We start from the raw sequence: 21635 nt of genomic DNA, 5'->3' as shown, positions 1-21635 counted from the left end.
CCAGTTAATAGGCAACTCCACTGTTTTTTTTTAAATATTATTTCTGCGTAATTAAATCGTTAAGATGTGAACAAAGTTATTCAGTGTGGTAAATAAAGTTGTTTATTTGTAGACATTTTGGAACGTGGCCGCACAGAATTGTACGCACTAGCTAGGCGCCCTAGTTAGGCCCCAAGTGCGCAAATTGTAACGCAGCAACAGCGCCGAATCGAGTTATGGAGTTTTGTCTGGCGCAGTCTGTTCTGTTCATGGTCCTGTAGCGTTGAGGGCTGAAGCTGCTCTCGGAAAGTTTTGCGACCGTGTCAGGAATCGGGGACCGCATACCCGATAAATATGGCAGAAAACATTGTAAGTAAACGTTTGTGCGCTGATTTTTCCCTGATCGTCCCTCCTATTTATGGACAGCTAAACCGATGGAGTGGTAGCGTTAGCTGAGCTCCATTCTGAGTGATGAGGCAGCAGAATTGTTAGCTCGAAGCTAACCAGCTAAACACCGAGGGCCCGAAATTAATTGGGACATTGAGAAAATAAAGCATGGAAATTAAAACACAGCGGAGCCGTATCTGAGGAAAGATACTCAAACTTAACGTGAGCACGTAGTACAAGCATGAATTAAATGTTTCAGAGCTTGTGCCGTGTCACTGTCTGGCACAAACACGAGGCTAAACTTGTCTTCTTATTCCAAAATTCCCGTTCCACCTTAAATGGTGCAGCACTGACATTCTGACGCCTGAGTTGCCAAAATGGAACTGCTGCACCATTTAAGGTGGAACGGCGAAATTTGAATAGGAAGCTAACCCAACTTCGTCTTCGTGGTTGGTTGTGTGTGGAAAATTCCGCATGACAAAGAGAAACGGAGCCAGCAAACGGCAGAAAGTCACCTTTGTTATTCAAAATAACGTTATTCGGTTGAGATCCAGAGCAGTAACGTTAACAGATGTGTAAAAACACACACTCGACAACTTTTTCCAGAATATTCGCCTGGAAGCTGTAACGTTACACTGAAGGGATTTGGCAGCTCGTTAACCCAGATGAGAGGTGGCTAGCTAATGTTAACCTGTGTTGATACTGAGGTTAAAACCATTATCAAATAACGTTAACAAACTTCGTCTTAAGTTGACAGAAATATTGCTTGTTTTCTTCCATGAATTCTTTGTAGTTCGCAGTCTGACCACAAAATGCTGTGAAGTCCAGTTAGAGGTAGAAAGAAAGCTAACCTAAGCCAGTGTAGCTAGCTAACGTTAGCTAGCTAACCTAACATATGTTTTTGTTTTTGCAGCGTTAATTATTGAATACAAACACTTTTTTACATTGTTTATTGCTATTTAGCCAAACATTTTGCCAAGCTGGCGTTGTCAATATCGTGATGTGCCTCAGTTTTAGCTAAGTGAACTGAAAGTGTTGAGTTACTGTTTTTGAACAGGTAGCAAGCGAGCTAACGTACATACAGTTCTTCAGGGCGTCTTTATTAAAGAGAGCAGTTCTGTTTAGAACCGTGAATTCCGTATAGCACCATCTCAGAAATGGTTCTTCAGATTGAAGGAGAATGTTTTGTATATGGTTCTGTATAAAACCTTTTTGAATATACCGATAGATCGACAGAACTTAATTTAACCCGAAGGGAAAGTGCAAGACATATAATTGCACATAAACTGCATATACTGTGCAGAAAATAAAAAAATAGACATAAGTTGAAGTATGAGGGAGTAGAAATAAAAGTATATCTATTTATAAGCACCAAAAGGGTTCTTTTACAAGTCTAGCTTCATAGCAATAGAAGCACCCATGCACAAGACGTTCTCCATCACTTTGAAGAAACATTTTACCATACAAAGAACCATTTGAGCGTCACATGATTTTATACAGAACTTATGGTTCTTGATAGATCCATTCACTCTATTGAAGAACTCATATCCTGCAAACCTCAGTCAGCATGCTAATGGACTAATGTACTAATAAACAGTAAATGAAGTAGAGGTAGATAAGTAATAAGTAAACAGTATGTTTTATATTTTACTGATATATGTCCTCCAGCAGGTTAGCTAACATTCGTGTGTCCCGCTGGCTGTTCATATAGACAGCTGGTCTTCCAGCCTGGAACTATGACACATGTCATTTAGTCACCAGATCACCAGTTGAGTTGTGAAGTTTTCTACCCATCATGGCCTGTCTTACTGTCAGTTGATTATGTAAAGACTCGGTTCATGTAAATGTGAATATTGAGTCAGCCCTTTGCCTCAGATCAACCTTGGAGTCATAATCCAAGTAAACCTGATGGATTTTGCATACCAGGAGAAGACTCTGTTGACTAGAGCTTGGGAGGTGCATTAAAATGATTGAACGCTTAGCTCCAGACGCTATACACGCTTTGGCCGATCGACTGTGTTTAGGGGGAAATAGGCCTAGTTTTTCTGGTGAACCATTTTGTTAACTGATACCCCATTTATCTCATTATTATGAACTAATTTGTTCTCATAATGGAAGTAAATTGCTGAAGACACTTTCTTTGCTACTGTTGTGGTCAGTGATGTGCAGTGCTGGACGAAGTACACAAAATGTGTACTTGAGTTAAAGTAGATATACCCAAGATAAAATATCCTTCCAGTAAAAGTAGAAGTCCTCCCTTTAGACCTCCATTTGAGTAAAAGTACAAAAGTATTTGCCTTCAAATGTACTGAAGTACCAAAAGTAAAAGTACTAAAAGAAAGTTGATGTCTAATAAAATTGTCATAAGCACAAAACACTGAAATAACTTTCTACTAACAAGAGTTAGTTTCGGTTTAAGAGTTATTTGCAACTTGGTTACAAGTTTAAGTTTAATAAAAGCTTGCTTTAAACACAGGATCAGAAATGAATTTTCCTTTACTTAGTTGATCTGTAGGTAAACATCAACTAGCAAAAACAAATTTACTATAAAATGAAAGTGTGTATAAATTCAGAAAAAAAGACACCTCCGTCACAACTGCACATGTGTAAATATTTCTATATTTTGGTCTATTTACACAAAGTTAGGCTAGTTCCATCATTTATGTTTACCAAAATTTTATGCTGCTGTACTGACGTTGAACTGTGTCCTTGCACTGGGTCGGTATGACCAACAGGTCAAAACAAGCTCAAAACAAAGTGCCCTGATTGGTGTTCTTGCTTTGTGCTTCTTTTTTGTTTGACATGTTACATTTTTGGGCACACATCAGCCAACAGGAACGACAAATTTCACATAATGTAGTGGAGTAAAAAGTAAGATATTTTACTTTGAAATGTAGTGGAGTGAAAGTAAAAAGTCACCCAAAATGGAAAAACTTCAGTAAAGTACAGATACACGAAAAAGTACTTAAGTACAGTAACGAATTACATTTACTTTGTTACTATCCACCACCGGTGATGTGCTAATCAAAGGAGCTGTGAACACCTGTAGCTGGAAGATCCAGTTTTGCTGAAAAATATTGATTACTGCTATATGATGGATTTATATGACATGATGATGTAACTTAACATGCTGCTTATGTTATTCTGTTCGTAGATCATTCGTGTCCAGTCTCCAGAGGGGATGAAAAAAATCACCTCAACTAAGCGTGAGACAGCAGCAGCTTTTCTGAAGAAGGTATGACGAACCCTTAATGCACACACGTACACTAGGGATGTCCCAGTCTGATCCAGTATCACTCAGGATCAGTGCCACTACAGGCATATTTTAATGGATCAGCACTGTCGCAGAGTGAACATTACGTGCAACAGTGAGGCAGGTTTTCAGAAGATAACAAAGCAGTTTAGTTGTCTACAGTGTTGAGCTGTATTAGCCTGGAAAAGGAAATCTTGGAATATCTGCAGCGCCCCTGTTTTCAGTGTGTTTTGAATTAGACCCCTTTCCACTAAACATTGGCATATAAAATGAAGTGCGCGTCTGTTTTGCTTCATGTCTGTTTTCTGCGAATAGCTGTGAATAGCATGCAACCAGTTTGCATCAGGGCCGTTTTAAAAACTAAGCTGTTGTGTAAGCCATGACCGGCCTGCTTCTTGGTTAAAACCACTGTTTTACGTTGCAATGAAAATGGCATGAAATTATGTGATGTGCATTCGCAGCGTGTAGCATAATCTCAGTGGTTATTTCACATAAATAGTCCACAACGCAAATGTAAGTTGTCAGTTCAGTGTGTGTCAAACTATTCTCAACCTCTTTAACTCAGAAATACCACTTAAATGTTTCTCTCTCTGTGTGACAAAAGATCTGTTAGCTGAATTTAACTGCCCTGCATGAAATGTCAATATTTAAACCATAAACAAGAAGGTCTTAAATCAGTAACGGATGCTTGCATGTTTGCTTGTCAGCAGCACAGTCTTTTAGTTTAGTTTTTTTTTTTTAAACAATTGCTTTTGCTAATCCTTTATTTCTTAGTTCTTTTTGGGACATTTATCGTAGATTTAAAATGTGAGCGAACAGAGATACTGAAACTTTGAACAATTCTGACATCTGAGCTGCGACCTGCTGTCTAGGGTGACCAGTACCAGTATTTGAAGCTGCAGTCCTTCCTGGCCGTGCACACTTCTGATTTATTGATGAGGCTCAGCTTAAAATGGATACAAGCTCCACACTTCACTGTCATGCGCCACTCTTGTAGCTCATACTCCCTCAGCAAGGGGTTCCATGGAGTGCTGCTGCTTCCAGTCACTGCCTAGTCTCCCAAGCCAGACGTGATGCTGTGAACATCACATTTTTTTTCATCTCAGCGACTATATCTTGTGCTGAAATGCTTAAATTTTTAATTGCCAAATGTTTCAAAAGGGGTGTTTCCCATTGAATGAATTAAAAACCTGTGCATGGATTTGTGGACAGCCAGTCTGAGCACAACAGTCAGATTACTGTTAGTTGTGGCCATTTCAGTGTAGGAAACATTGTCCAAAGATATCCACACACCTCCTTCCCTACTCACATGGTCTTTCCTTACTTTTCTCCATCTTTCCTCCATATCCACATAACTATTCACACGACCTTTGTGTTTCAAGATTATGGCTGAAATATTAGGCTGGGTAGTGGAAGTGTCATTCAGTATTGTTTTTAGCAAAGTCAAAGAAATCATGTTCATTTTTTCATTGTTTTGTCTAATTAAATGTCTCAGAGTCATTCTGGGACAATGTGTCATTTGCAGGTGTCAGTACTGCGAAGTTAAATTACAGCAAGAACATCAGTGGCACAAGCATAAACAGCACAGAACTTCAACAGATTAAAGTTCAGAGGAAAAAAAAAAACAGTTGTTAGCACAGAAATCTGTTTCTGTTAAATATGACCAGATGCTGAACCACCAAATGAACAAAATGTTTGTTTAAACGTGTTATATTCTATTTATAACTGGCTGTGTTCTGCCCACACTAGCAAGCTGTACAGGTAGCAGAAAGCTAGTTGTCTAACAGGTGAACGCTACAATAATAAAAGGCAGACTTTAAGAGTTTAAATAAAGTGACTCTTAAAAGTGGAGACATACAAGTAAGGAGTATCATATACAAGGTGAAAATGCCCATATTTAATCTAGAGCTCACATAAGCTAATATATATCTCCACCCAGATAGAGCGAGGCCAATTATGCTCTCTTGGACTCCCGGCTACAGATGGCTGTAGCATCACCATGGAGCGCGCTCACTATCTCCTCATGATAGGCACAACGCTTAGACCATTGCGCCACTCTGGAGCCCCATGAACGTATTACATTCTGATTGAGCTGTTAGTCGGTTTATTAATGGGTTATTAGGCTCCATGTAAATGTGGTGTGGATAGGTGTGGCATCATAATGCTGGCTCAACATCGTGATGTCTGTCCGCCATCACTGATGGACGATGTTATAGTCTGTCAGCCCAACCCCAGAAAGATGGAGCTCTTTATTAAACCTTTAGGATATTAGAGAGTTAGGGTGGTGTTTGTGGTCCAGAACTAATCATCCAACGTCAGTACCTGACCTCACTGTGGCTAAATGCAAAGAAATCCTCACAGCACACGTAGACACTTTAAATCAGCTGCTGGAGGTCAACTGGAAGAGCCCTGCAGATGAGAGTGCACTCACTACCTCTTTCATAGTTCAAGATGGCCATTGTGAGACATGTTTGGCGATTAGATTAAGTTAACCCTTATTAGTCCCACAATGGGGAAATTTCACCTTTGAATTTAACCCATCCATGCAGTGAAACACCACTTACACACTAGTGAAGACACACTAGGGGGCAGTGAGCTCACTTGCTCAGAGCAGTGGGCCGCCCTATCCACAGCACCCGTGGAGCAGTTGGGGGTTAGATGCCTTGCTCAAGGGCACCTCAGTCATGTACTGTCGGCTCGGGATTGACCTGGCGACCTTACTGTAACCTCCAGCCCACAGTTGTCCCCATGCAACACGTGTGCAGTTATGCCGAATGTGGCACTGCAACAGAATACAGAATTCACATTATTCTCATTGACCTGGTGTCTTGTATTATTTCAAAATAAGCTTTGGATTTTCATTGGAAATCTGATGCAAAAATAGTAGAGAAAACACTGGGTGGATTATTAGCACAAATCAGATGCCGCATTACCCCATTAAAGATTCATGACTGAATGATTGGAATGAGTGTGAAGCTGCAGATCAATGCACAGCTCTAGTTCAATTTGACGCCGAGATGTTTTTCCAATAGAGGTCGAGTCAGGGTAAGTGACACAGGTCTGGCTGCCCTAAACTACCAGTAAGTGCTCTATGTGAATGTGATGTACAGACACACAAACATGTTCTCACTCACCTGGTCCAGTTTAAACTGGATCTATTTTGAGCAATGTTATAGCGTCAGTGCTTGGCTTCATGTCTGGTCAGGTTTAAATAGCTGTTTTGGGTGATAGCTGTGGGCTAAAAGTATTGCTGATGAAATCAGCCTTTGCTAAATGTGTCCTGGCAGCATATCTCCACTTACTGCTAACTTCTATACCACCCTTTCAGGATCTGTATTGTAATCTTAATTATATTATTATTGATTTTCTACATGTCTTTGTAAATGGTCCAGATAGCTACATGGTGAGTGCAAAGCCAATCTTGCAGCAGATGCCTGGAAGCTTTGTATTTTTGATAGCGCTTAACGAATCGATCTCAAATATTCTCCCTAAAATCAATAATGTTTGAATTGTTTTTTGTTGGTTGTCTTAAAAAAAAAAAAAAACAAAGAGAAGCTGCCAGGTTAATCAGTGTTTCAGTTCACACTGGTTGCACTGGGCACATCCTACTGTTAAACCTATGAAAAAGTCTTACCTTTTCACATTTAAGCAGAGTGTCTGTCGAGCCAGTCCCCATGTTCAGGTGAACTTGTAGCTTCACAATTTCCTCACTCTGCTCTCTGAAAAGTGATAAGCAGTCTCAACTCTGCCTGTGCTTTCAGTGATAAAGTGATGCTTGTTAACTTAATTTATTATGTTTCTGACTAAAATTAACTGAAACAAAAACTGTGATGGTAATAAATGTGTCTAAATTGTGGCACCTTTAAATAAGTGAGCAAACTTAACTCATAAAATCTGTGTTTGGAGGAGATGGTGTCAATCACAGCTTTTAGAGCCACATACAGTGCAAGCAGCTGGGCTTTCAGCCTGGCTCTTAATACACTGTCACCATGATTTTAGAAGGAGTAGAATTTTCAATACTCTTGGAAATATCAACGAGGATCATACAGGTCAATCCTAATTTAATTGTCTGACAGCAATTGCATACATGTGAGTTGTGTAGTGAACTCTTCCCTGTGTTTAAATATGAAGGGTCATTGTCTCAGAACTGCTCTACTGTAATTTTAGTCAATTGTCTTTCACTCCTTCTTCTTGTGAGCACCCATTTTATTTTTTCTGTTTGCTCCCCCACCTCCTTTTCCCTCTCAATACTGGACCACAATGTGCCTTTGTATTCTGAGGTGCAGAAATGTGTCTCCACAACTGAAAAATTCATTACTGAGTGCCCTGTCAGGTGAACTAAATATCTTAGGCAGACATGACAGCCAGATTTGTTACACTAAAAATATCCTTGCTAGCCCTTTTTTTTTGTAATTTCATGCTTGCATGAATGTATAATTAGCACTAGAATATTCAGTTTGAAACTGAAACCTCAAAGGAGATCATATTTTCTCTCTCTCTCTCTCTCTCTCTCTCTCTCTCTCTCTCTCTCTCTCTCTCTCTCTCTCTCTGTCTCTCTAGGTTGCTAAAGAGTTTGGTTTCAACTCAAATGGATTTTCTGTTTACCTCAACCGCAACAAAACTGGAGAGGTTCTTTCTCAAAACAAGACACTCAGTCTGCTTAAAATCAAGTAAGTCTCCATGCACTTGTGAGTAAACAGATTTTGGGAATTAATTGGTTTATAGGCTTTGAAGCACACGCAGAATAATGAAACGCTGATTACATTGATTATCTTTGCTTATTTCCCCCTTTGTTTTTCTCTTATCTCACTACTCTTTCTCTTGGCCTCCATCTCTCTATTTCTCTCTTTCTAGGCATGGAGATATGCTGTTTCTTTTCCCATCATCTGCTGGTCCCTCAAGTGAGACCATGGACACACAGCCCCACTCCTCTTCCTCCTCCTCCTCTTCATCATCCTCCTCACTGTCTCGTTCACACTCGGCTCCACAGATTCCAGAGGATGAGATTGACCAATATCTATCCAAGCAAGAGGGCAAGATCTACAGAAACAGAGACCCCCAGCTGTGAGTGTTTGACCCTTGTTTTTACCTAGACTATAGAAAATGTAGGTAGGAAAATGGCCTGTGATAAAGTGTGTTATGTCTTTTAGATGCCGACATGGACCCATGGGGAAATGTGTGCATTGTGTGCCTTTAGAGGTGAGACCAGAGAGCACTTCTTTATTCAGATATATGTTGGGAATGTTTTTGTACACAAGTGAATGTGACCCAGAAGAAAAACTCTTAGCAAACTGAATCGTCATGGTGCATGGCATATGAAGATGTCTTGATTTAGAGTTCTTCTTTTGTTCAATAGCCTTTTGATGAAGACTACCTGAATCATCTTGATCCACCTGTCAAACACATGTCCTTTCATGCTTACATCCGCAAACTGACTGGTGGAGCGGACAAGTGAGTATTCTTAAAGCCTTTGACCTTTTTGGAGGAAATGATTAATTGATTTAAGGCCTTTGGAGAAAATAAGTTTCTTGTTCTTCTCAGAGGAAAGTTTGTAGCTTTGGAGAACATCAGCTGTAAAATCAAATCTGGCTGTGAGGGTCATCTGCCCTGGCCAGAGGGTATCTGCACTAAATGCCAGCCCAGTGCCATCACCCTAAACAGACAGGTATGCTGTAGTTTGCCTACTAGTGCCATAGGCTCAGTTCACAGGTATACTTCAACCCTCAGCCTTCTTGTACCAGGATCTACTACTCTGAAGTTTGTTTTAGCTCTGGACCAGATATCTCAAAAGCTGTGTAATATTACAACTTTGTTTCCAAAAAAGTTGGGATGCTGTGCAAAATGTAGAAAACCAATTGCAATGATGTGCAAATAATTTAAACACTATAATTAATTGAGAATAATATAAAGACAACGTATTAAATGAAAAACTGAGAATTTTTGTTGTTTTTAGAAAAATTATGCCAATTTTGAATTTAAAGCCAGCCACCCAATTCTAAAAAGTTGGGACAGGCCAAAAAAGACTGGTGAAGTTGTATAGTGCTTTTAAAAAAAAAAACCCAGTGGGACATCTCACAATTAATTAGCTTAATTGGCAACAGCTTAGAAACATGATTATATATAAAAAGAGCAACCCAGAGTGTCTTTTTGAAGTAGAAAAATGTCCTTTGGTCAGTCAAATCAAATCATAGACGCTGCATCCCCCAGACTAAAGAGGAGAGGGACCATCCTTGTTATCGGCATGCAGTTCAAAATCCAGCAACCGTGGTGGTATGGGGTTGCATTAGTGCACATCCATGAAGGCACTGTTATGCTGAACAATGTATACAAGGTTCTGTAACGCCATATGCTGCCATCCAGGCCTCGCTTATTTTCACAAGACAGCGACCACAGTCTGCATGAATTACAACAGAATAGCTAAAGAGTCCAGGTGATAAACTGGCCTGGTTTGGGATGGTGGTTGGGATAGTGTAGTGGTTAACACCTCTGCCTTCTACACTGCAGACTGCGGTTCAATCCCCACCTAGGCAAACACCCTACACTAAACCAATAAGAGTCCTTGGGCAAGACTCCTAACACCGCCTTGGCCTACCTGTGTAAAATTACCAAATTGTAAGCCAAATGCCAGAAATGTAAATGTAGCCTGCCTGCAGTCCAGATCTGTCACCCATTGAAAAACGTTTGGTGCATGTAAAATGAAAAATATAACAAAGTAGACCCTGAACTGTCAAGCCGACATCTTAGGAAACATTTGTCCCCTCTGTTCTCAAATGCTTAGAGAATTTGTTAAAAGAAGAGGTGATGAAGCACAGCGGTAAACATGGTGTTGTCCCAGCTTTTTTGAAACATGTTGCTGACATCAAATTTAATGTGGGCATATATTTTTCAGAAAACAATATAATTTCTCAGTTTCAACATTTGATATGTTGTTTTTGTCCTATTTTCAATTAAATGGATTGCACATCATTGTATTCTGTTTTTATTTACATTTTGCACAGCATCTCAGCTATTTTTGAAATGGGGTACACATGTCAATCTTTGGAGGCAGTTAATATTTTGTTAACTTTTTCATTGATGGCACAGTATTTTTGAGTGAGTTGCCTTTTTAAAAACACCTGTTTCTCTCCCAGTAAATGTTATAGCTGACGTTGCCATAACATCCTTTTCCTGCCCAGCACTGACCTAATCAAAATCTCCTCTTTTCTGCTGCCCCACTGGCAAGTGGACAGCTGCGGGAGTCTTGTAACATTTTGTGATCAACGGTTTGTCTTGCTTTGCAATATAGAAATACAGACATGTGGATAACATCATGTTTGAGAACCACACCATCGCAGACCGTTTCTTGGACTTTTGGAGGAAGACAGGAAACCAGCGGATGGGTTACCTGTATGGCCGTTACACTGAGCATAAGGACATCCCACTGGGAATCCGAGCTGAGGTGGCTGCCATCTACGAGCCACCACAAGTGAGTGCTTCAAGGGGATAATTAGACAAACAGCCTGTCTTGATACAATATGTTTTTCAATACACCAAAAATAAGGGTTCCTGGAAGTGTAATATAACATACACACTTGCAAATGCATCACATTTTATACAGTCTTGTTAAAACACAAAATTGATGTGCTTGTTCTCATTTTTTTTTTATTAAAAGTGTCAGCATTTTAACTATTCAGTACTTCAGCTGGTTTCTTCATCTAGCTGGTGGTGTGATTTTTATCATTGACTCTGGGTGTGTTCTACAACGTGCTTCTCTTATCTCTGGAACGGTTTTGGATGTTAGTTCTATTGGGATTTATTATTTTCTTCATTCAGTCTAGTCTTATTACCTATGAAACGTTTAACAGAGAAGAAATCTTGCTCAACCACATCCCAGTGGCCTGCTGCAATCATTCTAGTGGCAAGATGGTCAAAAACATCACCACAAGAGGGCGAAAGAGTGGTTAATTTTAAGATCTGTCAAAGCACAGCTTGTATTCTCACATTCTTTTCAGAGGAACTCCTACTGAAGTTTTGCAACACGCATGAATTGGAAGTTAATATCTGTTGCAACTGTTCGTTGTTTGTGTGACTGTAAATAATGTGTGGAAAAAAGCACTGATTAAAGACTGGCTGTTCTCACTGAGCGTGTGTTTTTAAGCTTTATCACCCTCTTTGTTCTAGATTCCAGTCTTGATATTCTGCTAACAAAATAAAAGGCTAATGAAAAATATGCAGGGCTGTGTAATTCATTCTTCTTTTTGTGTTTCACTATTTCAAGCACTCCTGTGGTAACAGTTCCTCTTTGTTTGGTTTCAGATTGGCACTCAGAACAGTCTCGAGCTAATAGAGGATCCAAGAGCTGCAGCAGTGGAAGAAATTGCTGCTAAACTGGGTCTTCGCAAGGTAACTTCCTCCATCTCATGCATTCTTATGTTCTGACTCCCCTCACTGTTCTTGTGTATTCTGGCAGCATGTACTGGACTGTTAACCTCTAGGAACCTTATTGGTTAACTTATTTTATTCATTTAGTTATTTAACTAGGTAGCTAGCAAGCTTTTGTGCCGTTCAAAGCATCCATGCCTGGAGCAAAACAGTCAACTTAGGCACAGCAAATGAGCCTATGACAGGAAGTGTCACATTTAAAAATGTGATGCATTTAATTAATTTCATTATTTTTTTCCTCAATCTTGTGTGAGCTAAAAGGATTAAATGGATACTTGTGTGTTGTTTTTTTTATTTATTTATTTTTTAAAGGTTGGATGGATCTTCACTGACTTGCTATCGGAGGACACTAGAATAGGCACAGTGCGTTACAGTAGAAACAAGGTAAGATGTAGTCCACGATTACAGGAAAGTGTTCATGGATAGTTTACTTTGCCTTGTTTGTGTTGTATTTGTTTTGCATACCTGGTAGCTCTTGTGTAAATCTCAGCATGTGTTTCCTCTACAGGACTCGTATTTTCTGAGCGCTGAGGAGTGCATCACAGCTGGACATTTCCAGAACCAGCACGCAAATCCTTGCCGTCTCTCTCCTGATGGACATTTTGGATCAAAATTTGTCACTGTAGTAGCAACAGGTGCATAGTGTATCAACTATTTTCCATCCTCTCTTTGTCCTTTAGAATAAAACGGGCTGTTTTTGTTAATGCACCTTAAAAGATTCCTATGTATATAACTTCAGTTCTGATTGGCTGCCCTGTGACGTCTCAAAAGCAGCATAGTTTCCATATATTAACTGTATGGGCTGTGGAGTTGAAACTAACAGTGGTTACATCAAACACTTCATTTAGTAAAAAGTTATAAATTTTTTTTCCATGATGTGGGCCCAGTAATATTATACACCAAAAACATACCAACAACATATATTATGAACACCTCCTTGTTTCTACTGTCATTGTCCATTTTATCAGCTTCACTTACTATACAGGTGCACTTTGTAGTTCTACAATTACAGACTATAGTCCATCTGTTTCTCTGATACTTTATTAGCCCCCTTTTACCCTGTTCTTCAGTGATTAGGACCCTCATGGACCCTCACAGAGCAGGTACTGTTTGGGTAGTGGATCATTCTCAGCACTGCAGTAACACTGATATGACTGGATATTTTTGTTTGGTGGACTGTTCTCAGTCCAGCATTGACACTGAGGTGTGTAAAAACTCCAGCAGCACTGCTGTGTCTGCTCCACTCAGACCAGCGCAGCACACATCGACACACAACCACTACGTCTATGTTATTGCAGTGCTGAGAATGATTCACCCCCAAATAATACCTGCTCTGTGAAGTTCCATGTTTGTCCTAACCATTGAAGAACAGGGTAAAAGGGGGCTAACAAAGTATGCAGAGAAACAGATGGACTACAGTCTGTAACTGTAGAACTGAGTGGATTTGTTGTCATAATGTTATGCCTGATCAGTGTATATGTAGTACCTGTTCCTTTTTATGTATATAATGTAGTCCTGAAACTACACTTGTTAATGAAGGAAGAGAGAGAAGTTCTGAGATGTGAGTGCAATACAACTGTGCAACATATATTTAAAAACGTGCAGTATGATAGTTTGCCATTTATCCCTTAGGTATAACACTGATGCGTGTCTCTGTGTGCAGGTGGTCCCGATAACCAGGTGCATTTTGAGGGATATCAAGTATCTAACCAGTGCATGGCTCTGGTGAGGGATGAGTGCTTGCTGCCCTGCAGAGATGCTCCTGAGCTTGGCTATGCTAAAGAGTCCAGTAGTGAGCAGTACGTCCCCGACGTCTTCTACAAGGTATGTACACATAAAAAAGCATTCATGCTATAGAGGGCTGCTCAGTATATCTGTTTATTTGCAGTACAGAACATATGGTCCTGAGCATCATGACCAATCATAGTGCCATAGTGATGAATGTTTCGTGGGTGTTTTTTAGTAGTGTAATCCAACAAAATTAATTATTGTGGTCAAAATAATGCAGGCAGATCTTTAGCCAGTCACCACATTGTTTTATTTTTTTGTTTTTTTGTTGGTTTTTTGGAAAACTGCCTGAGAACCAGAGAGGCAAGCCTTAAAGGACTTGATTTCAGATAAACAGCTTGCTAAATGTATTGAGAAGTTGGGGTTCATGTTCCCATGTTCCTCTAAGAAGTGGCACAGTGTGTTTTTGTTTTTGTTAGAAATGAGGGAGATCTTTGTTTAGAAGGTGCCACACCCTCTGGCTCATCCCCTTTTTATGTTCCCTTTTTTTTTTTTTATTCAGTCTTTAACTTAAGATTAATTTGCATACATGTAATACAAAAAACTTCAGCCTTTTATCATTAAGACAGTTAATAATAATAAAAAAGAGAATAAATTAAAACTAGAATAGAACTAGCAGAAACCGCAGTCTACAGTGTGTATTGTTTACAGTTGGGGTGCTAGATGGGGTTTAGTCATGACTTTTTGAATGATTATTTTTTTAACTAGAAAATATTGTGCGATTTACTTTTAAATATTGCACAGGCCACAGCAACAGAGCATTTGTGTCTGTAATCTGTAAATTATGTGTACATGATGTACATTTGTAAACGTACATGCTTTTATTGGGCATATTCTTTATCTTTTTCATATGACACGCATTCTACACTCATACACAGGCTCTGTCATTTAGGTACATATGCATGCAATCATGTCAGACAGTCCACACCCAGAACCATATGTCTTTTATAAGGTGTTATCATGTTTCTTACCAAGATCCTCATTTCATGTGACAGTGCAGTATGTACAAAATGTTCCACAGTCACGCAAATCCATGCTGTAGCTTTCAAGTGCACTTGCTAGTACAGTATGTGTCATTACATGCTGGTTTTGGTTAATTCCCAGTTGTTCCCTGTGATGGGCAGTTCTGGGACACCAGCAAACACCATGCTTGGTTTACATTCACATGGGCATTTTTGTATCCATTAAACATGCATCTCTTTCCACTCATTTCAGAATAATGCATCGTCAAATAACACCACAATGACGTTGTTTGAAATGCACGCTTTGTGAAATGTAATTTTTGACGGAGTGCATTTGTTTGTTTCTTTTTCTGCTGTGATGGTAATTTTTTGAAATCATTCTTTGTGTTTTTCCCTTTGTACTTCTTTTATGTACAGGATAAAGACAAATTTGGTAATGACATCACGTACTTAGCCCGGCCTCTACCTGTGGAGTATCTTATCATTGATGTGAGTACCAACACTGTACACTGCCATCTAGGCGCTAACAACTCAGGAATAGTGTCTACCTGTACCTTTCCAAAACATACTCAGGGATATTAAAAGATATTTACTTTCATTTGCACTTTATAGTTCTTATTACACTGCACGATTTGTAAATAAACGTTGCCGTTCACACACGTGCAGTACCCTGTAATAGTACAGCTGCTACATTCTTTTTGATTTTGAATTATTTTTATGCACCATTAGGATTGCTACCAAACCTTGTTGTACCTTGTGCAATGACAAAGAATCTTGAGTCTAAATGTGCCATTGGAAATGAATGGTCCAATTTTAATTATTTTGGTAATTGTTATCTCTGTGGGTCATTTGAATGCAAACTGCATATCTAAATCATTACATCAAAATTTGCCTATGTGGTCTTTGACATACTGTTGTTTATGAAAATAAAGAAATGTACATTGAAAAGATAAAACCAGTAGTATAAACTCTACTAAAGCCCAAATTGTGTTTGTATTTTTGTCCATTTTTTTAATAACAGTTTTATCATGTTAGAGAGCATATAGAGATGATTTTCTTGCATCAAGAATGGATTTCTGCTGAGCAAATGAAGTACATTTGTTTTCCTGGTGGTGTAGATGACCTCTGTTCATAATGACAGCTATAAATCAGGCACAGTATGCCAAATGTTTTATATAGATATGGTAATTTGTAGATTACCTTAAGAGAGAACCTTAACTATATGGGCATTAGAGTTAATTATAATAAATAGGCTTAATTCCTTTGTGTTTTTGAACAGATAACCACCACCTTCCCTAAGGACCCTGTTTTCACCTTCTCCTCCACGCTTCGCTTTCCCATTGAGAACAGAGATGCACTGGGGGAGACGCAGGTAGCCTCACTTGCTTTAAATACATTAACGTTTATAAACTAAAATGCAAAATCAGTTCTTTTTCTAACAGCTACCAGCAACATGTAACCTGAACCTTTTATCCTGTTTTAGCCACTATAATCTTTTTATAAAGCATTTTTATGTGTTTGTTTCAGGACTTCCACAGTCTAGCTACCTATCTGGCCCAGTGTTCCTCTTCCTTGCCCTTCCTGGACATTGTCTCTGACTTCCACTTGCTCCTCTTTCTTGTCACCAATGAGGTCATGCCTTTGCGGGTGAGTTTTTAAAAAAAATAAGTTCACACAATGTTCATATTTTTACAGTACGGGAGTAGGGTTGCACAATGTTTTCTTTGCATGTACAAATGAGTCATATGTATTTAAAGTATTGGTTTTACTTTATGTATGTATGTACAGTATCTCGCGAGTGAGTACATCCCTCACATTTCTGCAAAACTTTTATTATATCTTTTCGTGGGACAACACTATAGAAATGAAACTTGGATATAACTTCAAGTAGTCAGTGTATAGCTTGTATAGCAGTATAGATTTACTGTCTGCTGCAAATAACTCAACACAGCTGTTAATGTCAATTTTATTTAGACTAAATATGATTTTAAAAATCATATATGCAGAAATGTGAGGGATGTGCTCACTTTTGTGTGATACTGTGTGTGTGTGTATGTATGTAGGCATAGTTTTTAGTTATAATGGACCTACTTGGGACATTTTATGCCTTTTAAATATAATAATGTGTTGTTGAACATTGTAGAGCCCAGATTGTTAAAACCATCAATAGTCTGCCATTTTTTGATTATGTAGTACTCCCATCTCCATCCTGGGCTCCTATGCTGGTCTTTGAGCTACCTCGCTGTGAAGTGAACTGCATTCCGAGGCTCTTTTAGTCTTTTGAACTGTTTTTTGTTTGTTTGATTTTTTTGCATATTCAGTTCAGCAACATAAGTGATTTTAATGTATCAAATGGGGCAGCCTCTTTTCTCTACAAAACTGGCTTGCATATGTTGTCCTACAGATGCCGTTGTAGTTCTATGGGCTGTAAGTCTTGCACCCCCCCCCCCCCTTTCACCAACGACCATGGTGAAAACAGGCCATGAGGTTATCTGCCCAGTGGATTTTTTTTTTTCCTTGTGTTTACATTTTTTATGGACCCATGACTTCCACTGGCACAAGATCCATTGGTAAGCCTTAAATTAACTAGGCACAAAAAAACTACATATTCTTTCTTATTCACAGGACAGTATTGGGCTCTTGCTGGATGCTGTTAAGACCTCAAATGAGGAGCTGGCACAAACCTGGAAGAAATCTGAGCAATGGGCTACCATCGAGCAGCTCTGTAGTGAGTGGATTTCTGGCTAATACTTGAGATTTGGAAAGATTTTAGATTGTAGGATTTAAAGATTCCAGCACCAAACTGATCACCCTCACTGTGTTTAAAAAAAAAAAAAAAAAAAAAGCAAAAAATTAAAAATAAAATAATTTTATAGACCAAATGATGTCAGGTACCATAAAATACAGAAAATGGATTTAAAAATTAACAGTTTGTAACTTGGGCAATCTGGGGAAGACCAGAGAATTTAACTCTTCATCTAAGGCAAGATGTGTTTTTGGTCAATGAAAATTGGCAAATATTTGGTTAGTGTTTGCTGCAGAAAAAATAGTACATAGAATAGTAAAAAAAATTGGTTTACGGTTGGAAGTGAAACAAAGCTCCCCCCAATCCCTGTGTTTTAAATAATCTGCTTCCTCTCTTAGGCACTGTGGGAGGGCAGCAGGCAGGCTCTCTGGATTATGCCATGGGTGGTCCATCTATCCCAGCATCCTCCTCTGCCATGTGGTCTTGCCTCCACTGCACCTTCATGAACCAGCCAGGAACGGAGCACTGTGAGATGTGCAGCCTGCCCCGCAGTTAAAAGTGCCGCATTTCGTGCTGCAAGCACACCACTGTGCCGGGAGACAGCAGCAGGAGTGGGTGTGTTACCCTAAAGCCCCGCCCTCTTACACACTTGCTCCACCCCCATTCCAAACTCCGCTCACTCCGTCACTGACTGGGCTGGGTTGCTATGTGAATGCCAGTGGTGCACTGACCTGCGTGGCCAGTTGAGCAAACAGAGCTAAAGATGATTGTGTGTTCCTGTAGCCTCTCTGCAGTGGCCACATGGCTTGCTGGGACTGATTTTAGGTAAAGCACTTGGCCAAGGCTCCTCCCTCTCTGTGGTCCAAACTGACCTGGTGGCAACCTTGCTTCCTGGACTTTAATGAAACTTGCTGAATTTGTTTGTGGAAGCAATCTTCTGCTCCCTGTACTCTCACAGTCTGGAGATGTATTGTGTAAATAGTATGCAGATAAGGATTGATACTGTTATTTAATTTCAGTGAGGCTTTTTTTTTTGGATCATAGTTATATGTATATTAATAGAATTTAATACAATCCCGTTTTCAGAAAACTATGAAGCTGAATAAGCACTTGGTGGATTTTCACATGGTTAAAGTGAACTGCATCAAAATGCACCCTTTCAGCTCACTTTGATTGCTGGTTTCCTCAAAGGAGCTTTAAACGAACCGCCTATTAAAGATTGCACAGGCCCTGTTCCTCAAAATCAACCCTTTTCACACCCTTTTCTCTGTTCATTTTTTAGCCAGCTTTCAGGATTGTAGTGTTACAGGTGGTTTTTAGATATTTTTGCCTGACTTGATCACATGGTTCAGTTATGGAATTCAGCCTCTACCACAAAGCCACTGAATGTTCTTCTTTGGCTTTGTATCTTTGCTTTCAGAGTGCTCACTGCTACGAATGGAGTTTGTCAACCAAAGTGCTCAGCAAAGTGTAGTTTTTGAGCATTTCACTTTGTGGTGCTTTCTCCACTTCAGATGTCCTTTCATTACTTCTCTCTTGTCTCTCATTTCTTGGCGCCAGTCCAAAGGTTTGGAAGTGTGGAGAATGTTTGCACAGCCTGGTGCCCTAAACTCAATCATTATAACCTTCAAAGGCTTCAGCCAGGAACTGCTCTGAACACTCTTGACACCGCTCTTTCCCATCTGGCCCAATGTGTCCCACACCTGGATGAGTGAGAGAGAAAAACAAGGAGGAAGAAGAAACAACATTGGCAGGGTTGAATTGGATATTTGATCACTTATAATTAATCATATTTCATTTTCTAGCTTTTCACTTCTTACATGGAGCCAAAGGCAAATTTTGTATTTGCATTTAGCATCAAAAACAAAGCTGCCTTGCTCTTTTTGAAACTAACAAGCAGTTCACATCCTAAGCAGAGTATGGTGCATATTTGAGTTCTTTGATCTTCTCTTTCGGAAGAATCTTTAGACATGGATCTTGCTAGAAATAATTGAGTGACTAGACATGTTCCCTTTTTTCTTAAGTGAATTTATTACTGTCTTTGATTAAAGTGGATTTTGCAGGGTTTCTCTTCAGAGGTTTCTCAGTTTTCACCCAATTCACTGGCTGTGGAGCTTACACAAGAATAGAATCTGACAGTTACATCCATTTTATTTTTATAACGATCATAAACATGACGTGATGGTACAGAGATGAAACTTGAAAATCTACTTCAGGAACATGAAGAGCAGCTATGGTGACAAATGGTTGTTGTTTGGTCTTTAATTAGTAGCTTTTTAAGTAACTACTGCTATTTTAATATTAAAACATCCTGCTCCTTGCACCTTAACTCAATCCAGAAATATTTGGACATTTTGCATTTGAACAGATTTTCCTTTTAAATTGAGATTTTCCAGCAAGTCATAGGTGACTAGTTTTTTGGTGAGGAGGGCTTGTGAGTTGTGGCACTCATAATGTTATTGTGCTAAAGCTGGATTCCAGTACATCATTACCCCCACCCAATCCAATTCAACTCCTACCTCTTATCTTCCTCCCAGCTGAAAACTAGCCTATACCCAGTCCTTTAAGATGAAGTCTGAAAAAGGCCAATGGCTCTATGCTGTAGGCCAGGTTTGGAGAACAAAATGCAGAAATAACAGTTCAACAATAAAAACCTGTTCATTTGAATGTAGTGCTTTGTCTGCCTTTTTATATATAGCACATTGCAAGAAACGCATAGCAAAGTGACAGATTCCTGTCCAACTGAAAGCAAATGTTATATCTAAGAAAGTAATGTTGGAATTTACCTGTTGGGACTTTCTGTTGGGGCTATTCATCAAAATTGAGATTTAAGCTCTGAACCCTTGATTAACACTGATTCATCACTGTTCAGGTGTATACAATCCAGGCATTTAGTCTCCCTGAAAATTAGACAATTGATTCAGATTGTCCCTGTGAAACTTTATTCCTTGTGAGGTTTCCAAGCGCTTTGTTTTTGAAGCAAACAGCCTCACAATGCATTGCTGGAGCCAGCTGCTACACACTCTGAGGTTAACCCCCCAACTGTCCAAAGGGGTGCATTTACCAAGCATGCAGCATGAAATGCAGGTACTAAAAAAAAAAAAAAAGTGTGTGTGTGTGTGTGTGTGTGTGTGTGTGTGTGTGTGTGTGTATATATATATATATATATATATACACACACACATACACACATATATATATATATATATATATATATATATATATATATACATACACACACACACACACACACACGTGTGTGTGTGTATATATATACACACACAGCTCAAAAATAAAGGGAACACTAACATCCTAGATCTGAATGAGTGAAATATTCTCATTGAATACTTTGTTCTGTAACAAAGTTGAATGTGCTGACAAATCACAAAAAAAAATCATCAATGGAAATCAAATTTATTAACCAACGGAGGCCTGGATTTGGAGTCACACACAAAATTAAAGTGGAAAAACACGACAGGCTGATCCAACTTTGATGTAATGTCCTTAAAACAAGTCAAAATGAGGCTCAGTATTGTGTGTGGCCTCCACGTGCCTGTATGACCTCCCTACAATACCTGGGTATGCGGTGGCGATGAGGTGGCGGATGGTCTGAGGGATCTCCTCCCAGACCTAGACTAAAGCATCTGCCAACTCCTGGACAGTCTGTGGTGCAATGTAGCGTGGACGGAGTGAGACATGATGTCCCAGCTGTGCTCAATCGGATTCAGGTCTGGGGAACGGGCGGGCCAGACCATAGCTTCAATGCCTTCATCTTGCAGGAACTGCTGACACACTCCAGCCACATGGGCCAACCGCACTAGCATATGGTCTCACAAGGGGTCTGAGGATCTCATCTCGGTACCTAATGGCAGTCAGGCTACCTCTGGCGAACACATTGAGGGCTGTGCGGCCCTCCAAAGAAATGCCACCCCACACCATTACTGACCCACTGCCAAACCGGTCATGCTGAAGGATGTTGCAGGCAGCAGATCGCTCTCCACGGCGTCTCCAGACTCTGTCACGTCGGTCGCATGTGCTCAGTGTGAACCTGCTTTCATCTGTGAAGAGCACAGGGCGCCAGTGGCGAATTTGCCAATCT

The 21635-nt window shown here is 39.6% G+C and overlaps 1 protein-coding gene across 1 annotated transcript; it reads left to right on the top strand.

The window, feature by feature from the left end:
• Nucleotides 1–205: 205 nt before the first annotated feature.
• On the top strand, nt 206–20203 carry nploc4 (NPL4 homolog, ubiquitin recognition factor). The gene is made up of 17 exons (XM_017701919.2): nt 206–348; nt 3521–3601; nt 8180–8289; nt 8474–8683; nt 8770–8818; nt 8976–9070; nt 9161–9284; nt 10905–11084; nt 11915–12001; nt 12353–12424; nt 12549–12675; nt 13704–13864; nt 15208–15279; nt 16070–16162; nt 16318–16437; nt 17416–17518; nt 17935–20203. The coding sequence occupies exons 1-17, from the start codon at nt 334–336 to the stop codon at nt 18090–18092; spliced, it is 1857 nt and encodes a 618-aa protein (XP_017557408.1). The 5' UTR covers nt 206–333; the 3' UTR covers nt 18093–20203.
• Nucleotides 20204–21635: the final 1432 nt, after the last annotated feature.

The sequence above is a fragment of the Pygocentrus nattereri genome, chromosome 13, assembly GCF_015220715.1.
Source record: "Pygocentrus nattereri isolate fPygNat1 chromosome 13, fPygNat1.pri, whole genome shotgun sequence".
Taxonomy (NCBI): domain Eukaryota; kingdom Metazoa; phylum Chordata; class Actinopteri; order Characiformes; family Serrasalmidae; genus Pygocentrus; species Pygocentrus nattereri.
Note: the sequence above shows the minus strand (reverse complement) of the source record. Positions and strands in the feature narration are given on the sequence as shown.